Source organism: Cupressus sempervirens, chromosome 8 (genome assembly GCF_028749045.1).
Source record: "Cupressus sempervirens isolate cs-2001-9-10 chromosome 8, ASM2874904v1, whole genome shotgun sequence".
Taxonomy (NCBI): Eukaryota; Viridiplantae; Streptophyta; class Pinopsida; order Cupressales; family Cupressaceae; genus Cupressus; species Cupressus sempervirens.
In genome coordinates this window covers 49,749,579-49,771,069 of record NC_143125.1, presented here as the reverse complement: position 1 = coordinate 49,771,069, position 21,491 = coordinate 49,749,579, and the positions used below count along the sequence as shown (strand labels likewise).

General features: G+C 32.8%; 1 protein-coding gene across 4 annotated transcripts; it reads right to left on the bottom strand.

The window, feature by feature from the left end:
• Nucleotides 1–8,145: 8,145 nt before the first annotated feature.
• On the bottom strand, nucleotides 8,146–14,889 carry LOC149541554 (disease resistance protein Roq1-like). 4 transcript variants are annotated; one of them, XM_089796768.1, is made up of 6 exons: nucleotides 14,133–14,889; nucleotides 13,270–13,348; nucleotides 10,524–11,664; nucleotides 10,163–10,426; nucleotides 9,057–10,043; nucleotides 8,146–8,940 (listed from the first exon to the last, which is right to left on the bottom strand). In XM_089796768.1, exons 1-6 carry the CDS (start codon nucleotides 14,224–14,226, stop codon nucleotides 8,275–8,277), a joined length of 3,231 nt encoding a protein of 1,076 aa, XP_089652894.1. In that variant the 5' UTR covers nucleotides 14,227–14,889; the 3' UTR covers nucleotides 8,146–8,274. The 4 variants fall into 4 exon arrangements, with proteins under 4 accessions (XP_089652894.1, XP_089652895.1, XP_089652892.1 ...); XM_089796769.1 differs by having other exon boundaries at nucleotides 10,163–10,420; XM_089796766.1 differs by lacking the exon at nucleotides 13,270–13,348 and having other exon boundaries at nucleotides 14,133–14,794.
• Between the last annotated feature and the right edge of the window lie 6,602 nt (nucleotides 14,890–21,491).

Genomic DNA, 21,491 nt, shown 5'->3' with positions numbered 1-21,491 from the left:
GAATACTCAACAACTATTCTAGTGTAAAGACAAGTTATTCACTTCTCTATATATTCTAAGGCATCCAAGGGTGTATAGTCCCTTGTACTCGCACTAATGTTCCACCTCCACCTCTTGATGGTGAGGGAGGGTTATTTAATTAGATGACTGATTCCTTCTTCTCTTCTAATTTTTTTAATGATGTATCATTGTCTTTGTATCATTTTGAGACCTTGATATTGATAATGCTTCGATATCACTCATTTTTTGATATTTTGATTATATCACCCACATACATTGATAGTATATGCGATGATTACGAATATTATTTGATCTCATGACATGTGTCATGATCAATTTTCCTAGTTTATACATGAGATGCTCCTATATGGTGTTTTTCTTTTCTTATAATATTGTGTTATATATAAATTTACCTAAGTACCCTTCTTGATTATCTATGATGGATGTAGTAAATGACATGTCTCTATATGATTCTTTTGATATGATATGCATGGATAATATAATGAAAATTTTAAATCCTTCCTATGCAATAAATGATGTAATTAAATATTTAAATGTTTTTAGATTCATATGACATGTAGATGTAGATATGATGCTCCTCTAGGATAATAGTTTATCATTTAAGATTACAATTATGGTTTGACATTTATAATTAGTACTTGGTTCTTAGGATAGTTATTCAATTATTTATATATTAGATTGTATGTTTTAGCAAATTAAGATTATGGTTAGGATGATAGTAAGGGTTATGATTAGAGTTTTGGTAAAATTGGGATTATAGTTAATCCTAAATGATGCCCAACCAAGGGATCCAAAGAGCTAATATAAAGTTTTACTAAGCAAGCAATAACATGTACAATAATTTACATAAAAAAACATAAGAGATTACATTCCTTAATGAGCACATTTACATTTCATGTTTAAATAATTATAAGTACTAGAAGTAAAATAAATAAAACATCCACATGAAAGAATAACTACTTGAGTTCAATCCATTTAAATAATATACATTTGTTCTAAATGCCACTTGGCAAATTAATTCAAAATGCACAACCATCCACTCTACATGTCATAGGGTATGAAAGGTTGAAAGAATGTACATTTTTAAAATAGTTTACATCATCCATTTTCAATCCATGAAACAAAGTGCAATACAATAAGTAAAATCATTAAATACTAAGTTTTGTGTTTGGATCCCTTGGCAGGGTGTTACGTAATTAAATACTTAGTTATATGTTTAGGGATTTATTGTACAAAACTATATGGTTAGATCAAGGTTATAGTTAGTTTAAATAATTTCTTTTTTATATGATTTACAAACTAATCTAGATAATTAATCACTAGTTATTTGAAATCAATATTTATTTGTAATTACATGTTTAAACAATGAATTTACATCTAATCTAATCATTCAAAATTGTAATAAATACCTAAATTAAATACATTTAAAAAATCTAAAATAATACTCATTAACAATGTAAATTTACATATGAAAGTGATAATTAGAACTATTCGAATCACTATGGCTTCCTGCTCTTGAAATTTTTCAAACCTCCTTGCGCGCATAGTGGACTTTCCTGTTTCTGCCTCTGTGCTTGACATTGCAGATTTTCCTTCATTGCCTTCAGGGCCTACTGTAGCGGACGATGTTGTTTGGGGGGGGGGGGGGGGGGGGGGGATAGGGCTTCCCTCACACCCTCTCCTAGTGACGTCAGTTCTCTCTTCGTCCCTGCTACTGCTGTGGCCGGAGCTAGTTTTGTGCCTTCTCCTGATGGCATCTGTGTTCTTGTTGCTTTAGCCCCACCTATTTCATATGCTAATGTGGCCACTTTTGAGGTTGGGTTGTATGATGTTTTTCCTCCTACAAGTCTCTATTTTAGGCCTTCTTGTTCCCAAGAGGCCTTTTTGGTGAGTTTCTCTAGCCTTGCTAGGGTTGTTTTAGACCAAAATATTGATAATGAAATTTTTTCTATGGTAGAGGAGTTCTCTGCCTTAGCTGCTATCTTCTAATTCTAAGGTTTTTAGCCCTCTTTTTCTATTCTTAATGGATGGATCTCTAAGCATTGGGAACCACTCATAGACAATGGCGTTCAAATCTTCCTAATTGCTAAAGGATTCTTCATTGTTAAGTTTGCATCTACTAAGGACCGAAAGTCTATTCTATCTAGTTCTTTCTCATGGCAAGGTCATTTCCCTCTCATGGCCAAACCGTGGCATATGGACGTTGACCCATTGATGGAGTCCTTCAACAAGGATCCTATTTGGGTTAAGCTTCTAAATCTTCCTATGCATCTCTAGCTTGACTCTGTTTTGGAATCTGTGGGGAATGCTATTGGAATTTTTTTGTTTGTGGACTCGGCTACTTTTGATATTCTCCATTCAACTTGTGCATGTATTCTTGTTGAGTTAGATGTCTCAAAGGGCCTCCTTGAGCATATCTACTTGGCCTCTTCACTAGGCTCTTGGACTCTAAGACTAGATTACAAAGGTATCCCCTTCCGCAGTAGGAAGTGTCATTTGACAGGTCACTTGGCTACTTGTTGCTTTTCTGTGAAGAACAAGTTGAGGTGTCCTCCTTCTTGGTGGCATGGGGTCTCCTCCGAGCACTATTTGGTGCACAAGTCCGATCTTGAGGATGGCTCTTCCCCTGGTCTTTTCCTAAGGATGGCTCTTCCCCTGTGGCTAGTTCTCGAGCTATCGATTCTTCGGGGACATTGGATGTTGTGGATGTCCAGCCTTTGGATCTAGATCCTGTCCCTGACTTGGTTGCTTTCCCTAGTCCTAGTGGGGGCATGTCTTCTTCGATTTCTCCTAGGGAGATTGATCTATTGGGTGCTTCTATTTCTCCTAGCCTCCTCTCTACTTCTTCTGGGGATTGGCTTGGTGAGGCAGTAGGAGTGGAGGAGGGATGGATTGTAATAAAAAGAAAGAAATCTAAGCCTTCTCTTCCTCCACTAGATATGATTCTCAAGTTGAGCAAGGGAGTCTCTAAATCAAAGGGCAAATCATGAGCTCCCTTGCTATGCCTGGGTTTAGGTGTTGGAGCCCATTGTTGGATTCTTTGGCTCCTTTTTGTTGATGATAGGTTTTGTCACCATGGTTACCTCCTTTCCTGAAGGGTAACTGGTTCCATCTTTGGTTTTGTGCTTATTTAAAATCCTAAGATTTGTACAGGGTTTCAGGCACCCTTCAAAACCTATTTTCCTTAATTAAAAAAATGTAAATTTACAATTTTACGTATATTAAAATTGAAAAAAATAAAAAATTGACGTACATATAAAACACAAAATTGAAAATAATTAAGTAAAATAGTACAAAACAAATTAAAATACCTAGTATGTCAAAAAATAGTAGTAGGGGGCAGTTGGTAGAGGTAAAAAAGGGTCTCTTGTATTGCTCTCAAATTGGGCTCTTGTTTTCCAAATGGTGAAAATGACCCCAAAACGCATAAAAATGGGTATTTGTAACTCTTACAAATCGAGTACCTGATTTTAAAAAAATTGAGTACCCAATTTGTAAAGGTATTGGGCACTATATTTTTAAGTGGTTCAGGCACCCAATCTACTTTTCAAAAATCAGGTACCTGATATTTGAATTGTAGCTCGGGTCCTCGAAGTGCGATTTTAGAAATGAGTACCCAATTCTAAGAAAATTAGGTACCCGTTTCTGAGAAGTACAATTCTGTGGATTTCACTTCCATGGAATTGTGACCCCCCATATATATATATATATATATATATATATATATATATATATATATTAGGGAGGATAACTAGAGAGAGTAGAAACCATTATACTAATGATAATGTAAATCCTCAAGATAATGATGTGTGTGTGTGTGTGTGTGTGTGTGTGTGTGAGAGAGAGAGAGAGAGAGAGAGAGAGAGAAGGTCATTAGGGGCATTTCTATAGATAATGAGAATGGAGAGAGAGGGGGCGGAGTATTTAGGGGGCATATCTAGAGAGAGTTTTGAGGGATCCTATTACATTCTTAATAGAAAGATAGCTTGTAGATAGGGATAGAGAGGGTGACTAAGGGGTGTATATATAGAGAAAGAAGAGGGGCGGGGGGGGGGGGGGGGGGGGGGGTGTTTGGTGGGGGTTGAAAGGGGGAGAGTGTGAATGGAGGCATATCTAGAGGGAGTAGAAATGGATGTGTATGTGTTGCCATGATTTTAGTCCCCTATATTTTTCAAACTTCTAGAATTAGGGTTGAGTCAATGTGATGTCATGTGTGTGTCTAGATTGCCTTTAGGGAACTTCTATTCTCATCTATTCCTTTGTGTACACCTAGGTGGGCATTCAAAAGAAATCCAATGCATTCATTCATATTAGGTGATTAGGGAAAGGAGGATAAGTTTATGCATTTCCTAGATGAGAAAAAAGTTGTTCAGAAACCCTAACTCTATGATCAAGTAATTTATTGAAGGCATGATACATCTAAAAGAAGAGATCACAATACATTTAGAACAGAGGGTGACTAAAGCATTTGGATCGAAGCTCAAGACCAAGGTATTGATCATAGGGACATCATGAAAACCAGAGAAGTCAAATCAAATGTAGGAGAAGCAAAATAGTTCTCAGAAATGATGAAAGAATTCGGTCAAAGGTGGTGTGACTTTCTTTGAAATCCAATCGATGGATTATATTTAATTTGCGCATCTGCATTGTAAAGTTGACAAGTCAAATGGATCAGAGATAAAATTCAGATCGTCAGATGAAGACCAGATTGATGACTGGCATTTTAAGATGGAATTATAATGGCCCTTAGAGATGTATCTTCCCAACCACTAGATCTTAGCAGATCAACGCTTATCGCATGTTCGATGGTGATTAAAGGTAACCCAGAATTAACATGGAAAAGTAGCAAAAACCATTGTTCACATGGTCGTAGGGGGTTAAAGATGATCTGAGGTTACTGTCACGATGGAGTGAAAAGTCATTGATCACATGGTCGTGAGTGGTTAGAAGAAACCTAGAGTTAAGACAACAATAGAGCGAAAACAAAATGATCACATCATTGTAGATGGTTAAGAGTAACCTATGGTTAAGGCCATGATGTAGCCAAAGGCTTAAGGTTGCATGGTCGCAAGCAATTAAAGTTAACCTTAACTTAAAGTGGTGAAGCTACAAAAAGTAACCCGGGGTATTCAAATATTGAACAACCACATTATTGCAAGTGAATAAAGTTAACTCAAGGTTAAGGTCATGAAAGAGTGAAAGCAGGTATTTATGACATCGCATGGGTTAAAAGCGAGTTAAGGGTTTAAGCTGCAAAATTGTGATAAAAAGAAATAGTTAAACCAAACAATTTTTATAAAGTCACACACGGTTAAAGCGTACTTGAAGATACTATTGCAAAGATGTGAAGAACTATGGCAGTTAATTTAGGCAATGATCGCAACATCGCTTAGGTTAATGTTAACATTCAAGTCCAAGCTGCAAAGCAATGAAAAGCGATTAGTCACATGGTTACAATGGGCTAAAGATGACTTGAGGTTAGTGTCATGACATAGTGAAAATTGAAGATCGCATGGTTGCTGACAGTTAAGGGTAACTTGAAGTTAAGGTTGTGATAATGCAAGAGACAGTAGCAGTTAAGGTGAATAGTTTTTGCAAGGTCGCTAGCTAAGAAGCATTCGATACATTTTAAGTTGCGATCCGACGAAAGTGTTAAGAGCTAAACTTTAAACTAAATAGTCACATTATTTCAGGTAATCAAGAAGTTAAAGGTTTTAGGCTATGAAATTGCGAAAAGTAACCCAAGGCATTCAAATACTAAATAGTTGCATGGTTGATGGTGGTTAAATGAAACCCAAAGTTAGCACGGCGAATTAGCAAAAGTCATTAATTGCATCATTGCATCAGAAGAAGACTCACAGAGGAAATCATAAAGGAAAAATAAAGGAAGGTTTATTATGTTTTAATTGTGATCATTGATTCAAGATCGATGATGATAATTCAAACCTGCAGTGACCGTTGAGATTGAAATTATATGAATTTGGTGCTAACATATCAAAGAAGAATATGAATCATTCTAAGAGTTTTTAATCATTTATGTTTTATTTCTCTGATGCATTGAATTTTAATTGTTGACTATTGGAAATTTGAGCAATTCAAGTGCTCTATTAATGTAATTGATGAATTTGTAACTAGCCAAGAACCCTAAGAGGGGGCCTATATATGTAATTTTCTAAGTTAATAGAAAGAATTGATAATTTTATGCAACTTCTCCCCCTATATTTCCAGATACTAAGTGAGAATCGAGAGGTTGTATGAAATAGAGGATTTGATTGATATCTGCAACTAGATTTGGTGTGGTCTTAATTTCATTTAGGATCAATATTTCCAATGTTTTGTTGATTGTCTCCTCTAGCTGAGCTAACCATGCATAGTAAAGTAGTCTCTATGGGATTGTAGGACAGATGTATTTGAAACTGAGGATATCTTACTAGATTCCATTTTAGTAAAGGGTTATTAGTCATGGTGGATACCATTTCATCTTTCATGTGCATCTATGCTCGCTCCCTAGATTGCATTTTAGTAGGACTAATGTTCATTCATATTAGATTAGGAGTAGTATTAAAAGGGCTTTTAAGTAGCTTGTGATATCGATTCCATTGGGTGTTACAGGTTGCCCAAATCTATTTATGCCTAGGGTGTTTTTAGTTATGAGCATCCTAGTTTATCCTCTTCTACTTTCAGGTTAAGAGCATACCCCCCATCCCAATGATATATTAAAAACAAAATTTATTGCTTATAATGCATATAAGAGAGTTATACCTTATAATTCAAAGGGCAATGATATAACACATATGTTGACCCATTTGTTGGTGACATTCTTTTGTTTCCTCACATTCTGGGCATCTAGAGTCAAGGTAAAGCCAAGTTAACAAGAGGGACAAACTGTTAACCAATAGTGTGCACGTGCATGTGTGTGTGTGTGTGTGTGTGTGTGTGTGTGTGTGAGAGAGAGAGAGAGAGAGAGAGAGAGAGAGAGAGAGGTTTGTAAGTCTAAACCTAACCCTAACTATAATCCTATTTGTAACCTTACCTCCAACTCTAATCATAGTCCTACTCCTATCCCTTACATACCTATAGTCATGAGAATATACCTAACTTTTATTGGTCACCCAACTATAACTATAAATCTAAGCTAAAACCCTAGCCCTAACTCTACTCATAACTATAAGCCTAATTGTAATCATATCATTTACCTTATCATAAATGTGTCCTAAACTATAACTATGAATATAACCCTAATTCTTATGACTAATCATGGTCCTAACCATAATCCTATTCCTAAACCTTCACTTATAATAATAAGTTTAACCATAACCCTAACGCTATCCCTATAATCATAAGTTTAACTCTAAACCAATACATAACTCAACTACTAAACATAAACCTTTCCCCTAAGTCTAACTATAACCTTAACCATATGCTTGATGCTAAGTGTAACCATAACCCTACTTCTAACCTTAAACTAAACCCTAACCCTAAATATAAGTCTAACTACTTTCATAACAATTATGTTAGGGAAACACCTCACTCTAACTTAATCCTAACCCTAGCTCTATTTTTAAACCTAAGTCTAATTGTAACCCTAATGGTATTCATGATGTTAAGGCAACCTATATCCCTATCCATGACCCTATTCTTAACCCTAACTAAAGAACACATAAATATCAAATAAAATAAAATAGTAACATTATACTAAATTAAAGAAAATCAATCATGCACTCAAGTTCTACAACTAAAACACAACATATATTTAAGATTTTCATCAGGTAATGCAAACTTAAATAAAATTATTATCATCGATATTTCTTCAAAAATGTCTTCCATCATTCATTGCTACTACTACTAGCTTATATATATATATGCTGAGAGTCATCCTTCTCAATGCACCTATTTTATTTAAATCCTACCCCACACAAAAAGAATCATAAGATTTGAATAAAATAGGTGCCTCAAGAAGGATGACTCTTGACATATATATATATATATATATATATATATAAGCTAGTTATGTTGAATTAGATTTATTTTTAATATCTTATAAAAAACAACATTCTATTTTGCACAAAAATATTACAAAAACTTTTCCTTCTTGTACAAAGGCTAACATCTACATGTTCACTATTATTCTTCAAGACGGGGACTTTCATTGCACCGGAACATTGGATAAGTCTACAGTAATATTATATTAGTTCATATACAAGTACTACTCAATAAAGTCTTTTATTACAATTGCAAATTTTTGAATTGGAACTAAGACACATTATCCTCATGCTCTTCCTCGTCACCATCGGCCCGATCGCCATCATATTCTTCATCATCGTCATCTACATACTCAGCCAAATCGTCAAACTCAATCTCGTCCATTCCGTCAAGATAATCCTGCTCGCAGTCATGTGGTTCACATGAATCATGAGGATCTTCATAATACTGATCTGGATTATCCACGAATAGTTGAGCAAATAAGCTTTGCAAGATGGGGAGAGTTTTCCTTTCTTCGCCTTCCTTCACCCCCATTAAAACCGCCCTTTCTAAACGACAAGATGGCATCCAGGAGTCATATTTCGAGAACTTTCTTTCATTAACCACACACGCATATAACATCCCTTTACTTTTCAAAGAGAGAGATATTGGTCTTAAGCAAGGATACCGCTCAAGCGTGATTTTTGTCCCATTACAGATGTCGCTACCTATGCAAGGAACCCCATAGAGCATAGCGCAAGATATGAATGTACTGAAGGTATGGCGGGTTTTATGAAACGAATGGATCTTCTCCTCTACTTCTTCCCTCCTGAATCTACTCGGGAAACTACAAGGTCGTTCACAGAAAACATCTGCCATGGGCAATCTCCTTGGCAATCCATCTTCATCTGACATAGCCGATTTCCCCACGAGAATTGTAAGCTCCGACGGCAGTCCCTGAAATCACAGTGCTCTCCATATATTATTTACGGAGCATTCAAAACAATTTTAAAATTAAAAGGACTCAACTAATGGACAAGTAATGAGCAACTACACGTGTGTGGGTTTGATACCTGCAACTTTCCAACGCAATTTATTATAGGAGAATCTGCAATAATCATCTCCTTCAGTCCTGTCAATTCTTCAATACCTGGTATATGCCGCAGCTTCCGACATTGAACAATGATAATACTCTTCAGGTGTCCTAAAAATGCAATGCCTTGTATATTCTGCAGCCCTGAACAATGCCCAATAAAGATTCTCTTCAACTCTTTTAATTCCTCAAGACAAATTACAGCTTGCAGCTGTGGGCACTCCTCAATCCAGATTCTGTTCAATCCCTTCAATTGTTCAATAGCTTTTATACTCTTCAGCTCTGGACAATGAGCAATCCAGATCCTTTTCAATCCCTCCAACTCTTTTATGGCTGATACATCCTGCAGGTTCTGACAACGGCTAATATAGATCCTCTTCAGACAACTGACATGCCCAAAATTTGGCAACTCTTTGATAACCGGACATAATTTTATACGGAACATTTCAATTTCTATCAGATTATTGCACAATACTTTTCCCAATTCTTCACATTTCAAGAGCACCAAACTTTCCAGTGTGGTTACACTCGATAAATCCACTTTAATGAGATCTTTCATAGAATAAAGCTTGAGACATTTAAGGGTGGGACAGAATTTTCCATGAATTGAGACCTCCCTTGTTCCGAATATATTACACAGAGTCATAGCCTGAAGGCTTCCCATACCAAATCGACCATCGGTTTCATCTGCCATGTTGCTTAAAGCACATTTTCCTTTTACCTTAAAGGATGTCAACTCTAAAGTTTGCAGATTTGCCAGTTTACTTATAGATTCTAGCAAGCAATCCCATTCAGTATTCCAATGTAAGATCTCCGATACAAATTCTAAATGCAGACTTTCCAGATGTTTTAACATTCCAAACGAACGCACCAGTTCGTTTAAATCTGTCATGAACACCTGTTGGGTGGAGCCTGGGAAATAATGACCCTTAAAGCAGTAATATAGCTCTTTCAACTTGAGTGGGACCTGGAAATTACAAACAGTTTGTTTCAAAGTGTTGTTTCTGAATGATAGAAAGTCTTAAAAGAACAAAATATTTGTTGACGCTGCTAAAATGTAAGTTTTGAATAAGAAAAAGCATATACCTCGTATAGCCTTTCCCACAATCTCGCATGCAATGGTCCTTCAACTCTTAAACCATGCAGAATGTGAAGAGGAATCCATTCAGGTATGCATTGATCGCTGGAATTAAATTGAAATTGAAGCAATTGTAGATGATCAGTTGATGTCTTTGAACTCTCCAAAAAATATGCCATATGAAGACCGGACTCCTCAACATAACCGGAACATCTGAAACTAGATACTACGGGCTCCGTGAGAATGCTTTGCAATCCCTTCATATTCTGCATCTGGATAGTTAGAAAATGTTCATTTTAAGTTACACGTAAATGTTCTAACAGCTTAAAGAAAATGAACCTTTAATTTAAAACCGCAAAAAGAACATACAAGATCTTCAGGACGCCACGACCGCCGAGGACGACTCATTTCATTATCTGCCATTTCCCTGCCCAGATCGCGCAGGTGGTCATGCATTTTCAAAATAAAAGTTGGCTCTTGATGAAATGCCATTTCGGAATGTATCGGATGGACCATGCGGTCATATAGACCAAAACGTGCTTGCTCTTCAACGAGGCATTTGTCTTTGAGGGTCTGAAGTGCATGTTCGGCTCTCCACCCTGAAGCCTTCCAAATACCTATGGCCCTCCTCGTATCTCCTCCAATGAAAAAACACGCTATATCCATAAAGATCTGCTTTTGATCCTCTTCAAGAGCATCAAAGCTTATTTTAAGTTTCTTCTTTATGTCATTGTGTAGTACTTTTTTAAAAACACCTAATTGTAACTTCCAGTATGCCTTGTCACTACCAAAAACATGTCCGCCCATTACTTGAAGAGCAAGGGGTAATCCTCCACACACTTTTACAAAGCTCTTTACCAAATTGTCAAATTCACGTTTACAAGATTGCCTATGAAACGCATGCCAGCAAAACAGCTCTCTGCTATGTTCTGGATTCATTTCTTTCATCTCATAACTAACTCTCACTCCCGCCTGTTTAAGAAGCCTCTTGTTACGAGTTGTGACAATCACTAAACTCTTGCTATTAAGGGCATTTATGGGTATTAGGGCATCTAACTGCTTCAGATTATCAACATTATCTAGAACTACAAGGAACTTCGATTCTGGATACTTTAGAAGGCAATCCTTGATATACACAATTCCTTGTTCTATATTACAAAATGGATCATGGTTTTGAGGAAACAGGTATTTGAGAAGCATGTTTTGCAGGGCAGTCAACTCACCTTTCTCATCATTTTCCTGTACATCAAACAGAATAGTTGATCCACTAAATTCTGAACATTTGCGATTGAATAATTCTTTTGCAAGAGTGGTCTTGCCAGACCCTCCCATTCCATAGATGCCAATTATTTTGTCTCTCATCTGCCCATTTATTTGGCAACGGCTGTGGAAATCTTTCACAAGTTCATCAAGTCCAACAGCATATTTTGCCACTTGAAACGGGAGTTTTCTCTTTTGTTTCTCTTTAACAACGGTAGACACGACATCATCACACAACTTACTTGGATCGCTGAAAATAGGCAAAATAGAAAGAGAAATACAATTTAAATGAGCTTATTACTAATGATGGAAACAGGCAACAGAAACAAAACAACAGAATCTCCTCCAAAATCTTTTTCAAAATCTATTTTAGGAACCTGTTTCAAGGACAAATCTAACTTGAATAGTTGGAATAATAATGTCGATCAAATAATCTAATTTTGTTTAATATTTTTGAAATGTAGCATAAGAATAGTAAGAAACCCACACAATCAAAGGTATAATAAAAGGGGTTTCTTCACAAGTGGTTCTTTGGTATATTTGACATTAAAAAATTAAATATACTTTTGGAAGGATCATACTGTTGAAATTTCATGGTTTCTGTTTAAATAATCTTAAGAAATTTTCATTGAGATGTTTCAGCAAGCTTCATTCAATAAGATCATAATTTTAATATATTAACAACTGTTTTGTTAAGATAATCTTTTACTCTTAAATATATATTTAACCCCATGTTTTCATAAGGTTGTTTAGACATTGTTTTTGCTTAATTTTAAGCAAAAGGAGTGTGGAAAAAGATAGATTTGATTACTTTTCCATTTTAGTAGACTATAATTTATAAACTGAAATTAAACATATATTATTGAAAAAAATTAATCTAGTTTCACAAATTTGTTTCCCTCATTTCTTATTACCTTCTTTCAACTGTCACTTTTATGTCAAAAAATGGGTTACTAATTTTATTTAAAATACAATTAAAGATAAAATAAGCAGCTTGAAGCAAGATTCAAACCCTTACCTTGTGTTCCTACGAGACTGCTCAAGTTTGTTTTGTGCTGAAATTTAAACACTTAAATATTCTTATGGACATTTTAAATTGTCTAAAAGGATAATCTACCCCATATCCCAATACTACTGCCTTAAATTTAATCATTAGAGTGTTCCAAAGAAATTTTAGAATCTTTTCCCATTTTTGTGGAGCATTTATTTTTTAGCAAATGAAAATAAACTCTAGGGAAAAAAAGGGGGGCTAGGAATAAGCAATTGTTGCTTATTGAAAAAAGAAACACATGTCTTCACCATATTTTCTGCGGGTCCTTTTTATTTGCCTACAATTTTGTTCCATAATTATTTACAACAGAAATGATTAAATTTTTTATTTAAAAATATTTTAAAACATTGCTTAAAATTAAGCAACAAAGGTCAATACCCATGACTGGTGGTGGGTGAGGTCACAAGCTCCACAAATTGTACTAAAAAAAATGAACTGGCTACTGCTAGTATGAGCAACTATTGTTTAGTGGAGCTATTTTAACTATTGTTGGTAGAGGAAAAGATGAGTGACTGCTTATTGCAAAAAAACAAAATGGCTCCCCAAACTATTTTCCATCTCTTTAAAAAAAACTTATTTCTATTTACTAAAAAAGTTGAGCTTCTACAGTTAGTCAAAATAAGTGAACCAATAACATTAGGAATATACACTTAGACGCGTTTGGACACTTACAAATTTGACCAACAAAATCTAAAATCTCCCTATTTCCATAGGAAAAAAAACATATTTGGCCAATAAAATCTAAAATCTCCTTATTTCCATAAGAAAAAAAACATAGCAACTGCATTAGAAACCTAACCTTACCCAACAATTTCCACTTCATCTTGAAAACTATAAAAAAACTTCCAACCAGCAATCCAGTGCAACCAAGAGAAAGCAAGACCTGTAAGTTCAAATGAACAACTATATAAGGAGCCAAAAGCTAGCAATACCAATGCTAAAATATTTGGAAGTCAGATCGAAAGGCAGTTTAACGCTGGCCGAAAGGAAAAATCAAGGCAATTTCATTTGAAATCGAACTAAATCCCTCAAAAAAGTCTTGTGCTTACCCCACAAAACAGCGGAAGGAATTTAGAAACGACACCAGTCCCCTCTAAATAGCTTAAGAGCTTAAACGGAAAGAGAGGAGGCTGGAGCCATTGCTAAAGGGCAAAAAACCCCAACTAAACCTTTCCAAATATGAATGAAATATATTCAAATGAAACAAGTATAAGCTGTCCAAACCAACCCATAAATCTGCGAACAAAACTTGAGTCCTCATTATAAAGGAACAATTCAAAATACTTTGCAAGGACTGAATTTGGAAAATTTAAAATAAAAAAAGATGAATCCACGATTTTTTGAGGGGAAAATAAATCTCCACGCCAACTTTAAAAATCTGAAATTCTCCAAACCCGAAGCCCCGGCCTTGTCTAGTTACACAGATTTTATTCCATTCCAGGCCAAAAAGAAAGTTCAAAATAATCTCCTCAACCTTCCAAGAGAAAGTCCCTTTAAAGAGTTAATTTCACTATTAAACGTTTAGACTTGCAACTAATACTTTCTCCACGTTGAAGCATAAATGCTAAAATAATGAAAACAAAACATTTTTAGACTAACTGAACCATTCTAGAGAAAAAAGGGTTACGAAAAAATATATAGATGGAAAGCACAATATGATGCCTTACTCATTCTCTCCATTGAGTTGGTAGCCCATGACCCCTGAAACATTCTGCAGGCAATCCTTCCACTGTTGAATGTCATGATTCGGATATCTGCCATTCTCTTCGTGTTTGGAAAATGCCTCTGCTACTCCTCCTGTGACGTGGCGGAAGTCTGAAGGGTCAACATCGTAAAACAGGGGAATAATTCTGGCTTTTGTTTGAAACATCAAAGCAAGCTCAGCTAAGCACCAAGCAGACTCTGCATATTGCGGCGATAAGATGGCTATGTGTACTCTGGCAGAGTATATAGCATTCTTTATAGCCGAAGGGAAATAATCTCCCAGTACAGTCTCTTCACAATCTAGATATGCCCGGATCCCTGCTTTCTCTAAAGAATCATAGAGCCGCCGAGCCAGAGTTGATTTAACATCTGGGCCTCTATGGTTGATGAACACATCGAACTGTTTTGCAGGCAAGGGGTATTTTATCATATTCTTGGGGGGTTGAAATATCAAAAATGGATCGTGATTTTGTTCCCCTCGACCAGATGTCGAAGTGGAAGCCATTAACAGAAAATTGATGCTCTGCAGGAAAAGCACACAAATAAATCAACAATAGAGGGAGAGGAAGAGGGAGTTGTTATGTTAGAAAAGCCCTCTGGTGGAAAAAAGGGAATATGGTGGTGAAACGGGTAACAAAGCGTAGAGATAAATAGCCGAGAAATCCTTGGTAAATTGTCTCCACCAAAGTTATCGCCTTGCAACGTGGTTGGTTGTAATTTACCCAAAGTTCGAAGCTGTGACAATTAAAATACACCGCGGCAGCACGGACTAATAATGTCAAACAGCTCCCCTGAAAACTAATGTCATGCCCATACGGCACCGGCCTGGCCCCTCCACTCCATGCTTTCGTCCTTCGTCCTGGCTGGATGCCATGACATACCATCACATGTTGCCATCATCCTTACCTCGGTCAGTATGGGTTGTCTTGTCAGTAAACTTAAAACATTTAAATCAGTTTTAAATCACAGACAGGTTGTTGCACCATCCAATGTTTTTTTATTAACTTTAAAAAATTAAATCCACATTCTATCATGTACTGAGTTTTCATATAAACTTGTTTTTTAGAAGGTAAGTTTTATAATATATATTATAATAAATTAAAATTTGAATCTGTATATTAAGTTGTCTCATATATATATATATGCTACACTAATATTTTTAAGTGATTCTAATATATTTTATTTTAAGTTTATATCTTTTTTAAAAATTAAAATTTTATGTTTTTTTCAATAACTTAATATCTCCTCCCATCTACAGCAATAATAAATAAATTGTAATGTTAAATGATAATGTGTAAGATTTTAAATTCAAACAAAAATTAAAAACTATATATATAACAAAACATTTATATTCTATAATTTTAAATTTTGTTTCTGTCTTAAATAACCATAAATATTTTATAACAACATATACTATAACACTAAAGATAATTTAAGTCTTGAATTCAAATCCAAAATCTAAACATAAATATATGTATAAAAGTTATTTTGAAAATTAGAAATATTCATATTTTATTATTTTAAATTTCAAGTTTTTCTCTTAATTTTATAAGTATTACAATATTAAATAGTGATTAAAATTATGATTGGTGGTGAGTTATTTTATGTTTTTCAAACCATTCTTTCACTTATTCAATTTATATAATATATGTTATTTGATAAATATTTCATTATAAATAAATTGAATTTTTATTAAATAAAATATGTAACTATTGCATTTAATTAATTTATTTATTTATTAAATATTACTAAAAATCATATATTTAAATTTACAATTTTACAACTTAAATAATATATAATAGTAATCTTAACTCTTTATCTATAAAAAATAAATAGAATTACTATTAGCTAATAGAAGGAATTAGAATGGAAATAAGTCATGCCTTCCCAAATTATAATAGATCTTACTAGTCAATTCGTGTCTTCTAAAAATCCTTTATTACTTTCAGACATTAATAGAAAATGTAATATTTTTTCATATATATATTTTTAATATATCATTTTAAATATTATTAAATATTAAAAAAATATTGTTTTAAAAAAGAAATTCTCTCTATTATTCAAATATCAATATTTTACTAATCCACATTTTGCTTAAATATATTTTTTACCTTTCCAATCAATTACTAAATAAGTCATCTATACGCTCTAAATCACCAAATCCATCTAAATAAATAAGAATATTCACACAATATTAAAAAACATTAATATAGAGATATATAATACTCACACAATATTATAAAACAACATAGAGATATATAATACTCAACCAAAATTGAACAATTTTCATTATATAAAATATAATATTAATATTAAAAATTTAAAAATTTAATTATTAAAATATATAACTAATAATTTGAATAATACTATAAAGAAAGTATGTAACACTAACTTTTATAATTTATCAAAATATATAAATGATAATTTGAATAATACTAAAAATAATAATTTATATAACACTAATTTTTATAAAATATGAATGTTTCTAATTTTTAAAATAACTTTTATACTCATATTCATATTTAGATTTTGGAATATATAAGTAATTCAAGTGTGTTGTTATAGAATATTTATAGCTATTTGAAAAAGAAAAAGAAAAAAAGATAGAATATATATGTTTTGTAATATATATTTTTAAAATAGTTTTTAATTTTTGTTTGAATTTAAGGGGATGTTAATTTATTGGAAAAAACATAAAATTTTAATTATTTTTAAAGATATAAACTTAAAATATAAGTATATTAGAATCACTTAAAATATTAATTTAACATACATACATACATGCATGCACGTATGTATGTATGTATGTATAAATAAATAAACAAGTGTACACACACATCTATATATGTATGTATGTACACACACACACACACAATATAGACAACTTAATATACAAATTCAAAATTTAATTTATTAAAAAATATATTATAAAACTTACCTTCTAAAAACAAAAAGTTTACATGAAAATTCATTACATGATAGGAATTTGGATTTTTTTTTTTTAAGTTAATAAAAATGTTAAATGGTGTAATAGCATATCTATGATTTAAAACTACTTTAACTATTTTAAGTTTACTGACAAAACAAGACAAGATACATTGACTAAGGTAAGGATGATGCCTGCATGTTATGGTATGTCATGGCATCCAGCCATGATGAAGGCATGGAGTGGAGGGGCTTGACTGGTGCAAATATGTTGCACCGTAGCCAGTGCCTGCCCATACCACTACAATCTAGTCCCAACATCTGGGATAGTCAAATCATTCTGGACGGTGGGGCCTATATCCTACTGTGGCAAACTAAAGGCACCTACTTATTTTTGCCCTTATATTTATGAGTTTTATATTAGGTATAAAACAATATTGTTCTATTTTAAGATATCTAGATTGTAATGATTAAGGGTATGGTCTAATAATAAGCGTCAGAGTTTTCTCATAGTTACTTCTAATTTTTTTTAAAACACATCTATGAACCCAGTCAATTTTGGGTGAAGTTTTGAAATGATATTTTTGAACCACTTTGTGCTCCACAATTCTTATGAGAGATCCATGAATAACCAAAAGATGAAGCCTTAGCTTTAAGGTCTTCACTCACCTAAGAAGACACATATTAACATTGTAAATTAATTCTTATATTGACTTGACATTATTTCAAAATATTGACATTGTAAATTACTTATAAAAACATATAAAATATATTTAAAGAATGTTAAGAGATTTATTTATGATATATTTGTTAGAGTAAAATAATAGTATGATAAGTTATCTCTCTTTATCATTTTAAATTAATTTTATTTATGGAGAATTCTTTTAGTATTAATTTATTTTTTTAGAACTTGGTTTTTAAATTTTTTTACCATTACATTAATACATTGCATTCCAGAAATAGTTCACATCTTTCTAAAATATTTCATATTCAAATATTTTTATATATACTTTCTTAATTAGTAATATTCTTTACAACAAAAATAGAAATGACATTAATAAATTAAAAGAATTATTTTGGCCCATTAATGGGCTCTTAAGGGTTAATCCTTTGGGTTCAAATCAAGTAATTAGGGAGTAGGAGTTTAGGGTAGAGGATGGATGGTTTAGAGTACACTTTGATGAGGCCTTGAAAGACAACCTGGGACATAATAGTGTAGTGTGTGGTATCTTAGATGCAGTTAATAATTTTTTGGTATTAGGAGTGAAGGAATTAGTAGAGGGAACAAATAACATGGCTAGATGTTAGGCATCAATCTTCACTCTCAAAGTTGCCAAGAAATATGGGGGTAAGAAGATTCACCTCTATGGTGGCTCACAAATTATGATCAATGGAATTATTAACTTGGTAAGATGGATGCTTGGATCTTGGATAACTTTATTATAGGATACAAAGGTTACTTGATGGATTTGATAGTTTTTGAGTCTCCTACACTAGATGAGAAGGGAACAAGTTGGTTGATAAAGTGGCTAATGTTGGTGTTAACTCAGGAAAGCACCAAGAGGTGATAGATGTTAGGATTAACCACAAACAAAAACAAAAATTGCATGGAAATATAACCAATATAAAAAAATGATAAATCACATATAAGAGAACACAAGACACCAATATTTCACGTGGTTCATCCAATCCTCGGGCTACATCACCCAAACAATGAATCTAATATTATTACTATCTAATGATTACAGCTTGATTACAATCTATAATCCCTTATAGCTTAGTACCACTATAAGAATCAATTATCACATCACACCTTATGAAATCCCTAACCCTAAGCCATTTTATCAAAGCATTTTTGCCACTTAAGGGTTAAAATTATTGAAATTAATCAAGTGGGAAGATTTACTTCTGAGAGGAGGAGGGGTGAATCAGAAGTAACTAACTTTAGCCTTTTCAAATCCTTTTAACTAAAACCATTTACATGCATCTAATTCATCTAATAAACATGAAAGTAAAGATATGCATGAAAATAGATAACACACAAATTTGGTAATCTAGAAACCCTCCAAAATGATAAGATAAAATTGGGGTGAGGATGACACTGACAAAATATCACTACAGCAATGTGTAAATATTCAATGTTACAGTGTTTGACCACTTAAACGGGTAACAAAGTGTAGAGATAAATAGCCGAGAAATCCTTGGTAAATTGTCTCCACCAAAGTTATCGCCTTGCAACGTGGTTGGCTGTAATTTACCCGTTCTTGCAGACAAAGTTCGAAGCTGTGACAATTAAAATACACCACGGCAGCACCGACTAATAATGTCAAACAGCTCCCCTGAAAACTAATGTCATGCCCATACGGCACCGGCCTGGCCCCTCCACTCCATGCCTTCGTCCTTCGTCCTGGCTGGATGCCATGACATACCATCACATGTTGCCATCATCCTTACCTCGGTCAATATGGGTTGTCTTGTCAGTAAACTTAAAACAATTAAATCAGTTTTAAATCACAGACAGGTTATTGCACCATCCAATGTTTTTTTTATTAACTTTAAAAAATTAAATCCACATTCTATCATGTACTGAGTTTTCATATAAACTTTTTTTTAGGAGGTAAGTTTTATAATATATATTTTAATAAATTAAAATTTGAATCTGTATATTAAGTTGTCTCATATATATATATATATGCTACACTAATATTTTTAAGTGATTCTAATATATTTTATTTTAAGTTTATATCTTTTTAAAAAATTAAAATTTTATAGTTTATTTTAAGATTATATCTTTTCAAAAAATTAAAATTTTATGTTTTTTTCAATAACTTAACATCTCCTCCCATCTAGAACAATAATAAATAAATTGTAATGTTAAATGATAATGTGTAAGATTTTAAATTCAAACAAAAATTAAAAACTATTATATATATATATATATATTACAAAACGTTTATATTCTATCATTTTAAATTTGTTTTTGTCTTAAATAATCATAAATATTTTATAACAACATATACTATAACACTAAAGATAATTTAAGTCTTGAATTCAAATCCAAAATCTAAATATAAATATATGTATAAAAGTTATTTTGAAAATTAGAAATATTCATATTTTATTATTTTAAATTTCAAGTTTTTCTCTTAATTTTATTATAAGTATTACAATATTAAATAGTGATTAAAATTATGATTGGTGGTGAGTTATTTTGTGTTTTTCAAACCATTCTTTCACTTATTCAATTTATATAATATATGTTATTTGATAAATATTTCATTATAAATAAATTGAATTTTTACTAAATAAAATATATAAATATTGCATATTAATTAATTAATTAATTAATTATTAAATATTACTAAAAATCATATATTTAAATTTACAATTTTACAAGTTAAATAATATATAATAGTAATCTTAACTCTTTATCTATAAAAAATAAATAGAATTACTATTTGCTAATAGAAGCAATTAGAATGTAAATAAGTCATGCCTTCCCAAATTATAATAGATCTTACTAGTCAATTCATGTCTTCTAAAAATCTTTTATTACTTTCAGACATTAATAGAAAAATTAATATTTTTTCATATATATTTTTAATATATCATTTTAAATATTATTAAATATTAAAAAAAATCTTTAAAAAAAAAAATTCTCCCTATTATTCAAATATCAATATTTTACTAATCCACATTTTGTTTAAATATATTTTTTACCTTTCCAATCAATTACTAAATAAGTCATTTATACACTCTAAATCACCAAGTCCATCTAAATAAATAAGAATATTCACACAATATTAAAAAACATTAATATGATGCCATTCAGGGTTTTAGTGTCATTACGAAAGGGATGCAACCTTATTTTAATTAAGAGGATGTATGTAATCAAATCATTAGATTGAGGGAGAAGTGTTGGCTGCCGGCTGGGCTAGGGTTTTTCCCCTAGCCTGTTCTTGGTGTTTGATCTTTACTATTTTTCTGTTATGTTTGGATTGCTAGCTACTGGACATAATTTGCGTCAGTGTTTTTGAAAATCTTCTGCAGTCAATTTTGGATTGGGGTTTTATTGTTTGCATGGCAGGGCCTGAGATTTCTTCTCTGTTGGTGAGAACAGATGGTTCTTCTCCAACTATGCATGCAATGCGATCTGAATCATTTTATTCAGGGGAGAGCTCCAAGCTGAAAAAAGTTAATGGTTGTTTTCCACGTAGCCATGATCGCCCTGTTCTAGTTATTCCTCCAACGACTGTAATGGAGGACATTGATTATTGGACTAAGCATGCTTTGATATGCAAATTTCTTGGAATCAGGATTTCCCTATCTGCTCTTGAGGCATGGATCCGTCGCTCATGGCAGGTGGAAGGCGATATGGAGATCATGTTGGCAGGGAA

Excerpts from the sequence above, each read along its gene's own strand:
- LOC149541554 (XM_089796766.1), bottom strand. The coding sequence starts at position 14,674 with ATGGCTTCCACTTCGACATCTGGTCGAGGGGAACAAAATCACGATCCA. Across the intron at positions 11,665-14,132 it reads CAACTCAATGGAGAGAATGA|CGATCCAAGTAAGTTGTGTG; the intron begins GTAAGGCATCAT and ends GCCTATTTTCAG. Across the intron at positions 10,427-10,523 it reads CGTGGCGTCCTGAAGATCTT|ATGCAGAATATGAAGGGATT; the intron begins GTATGTTCTTTT and ends CTAACTATCCAG.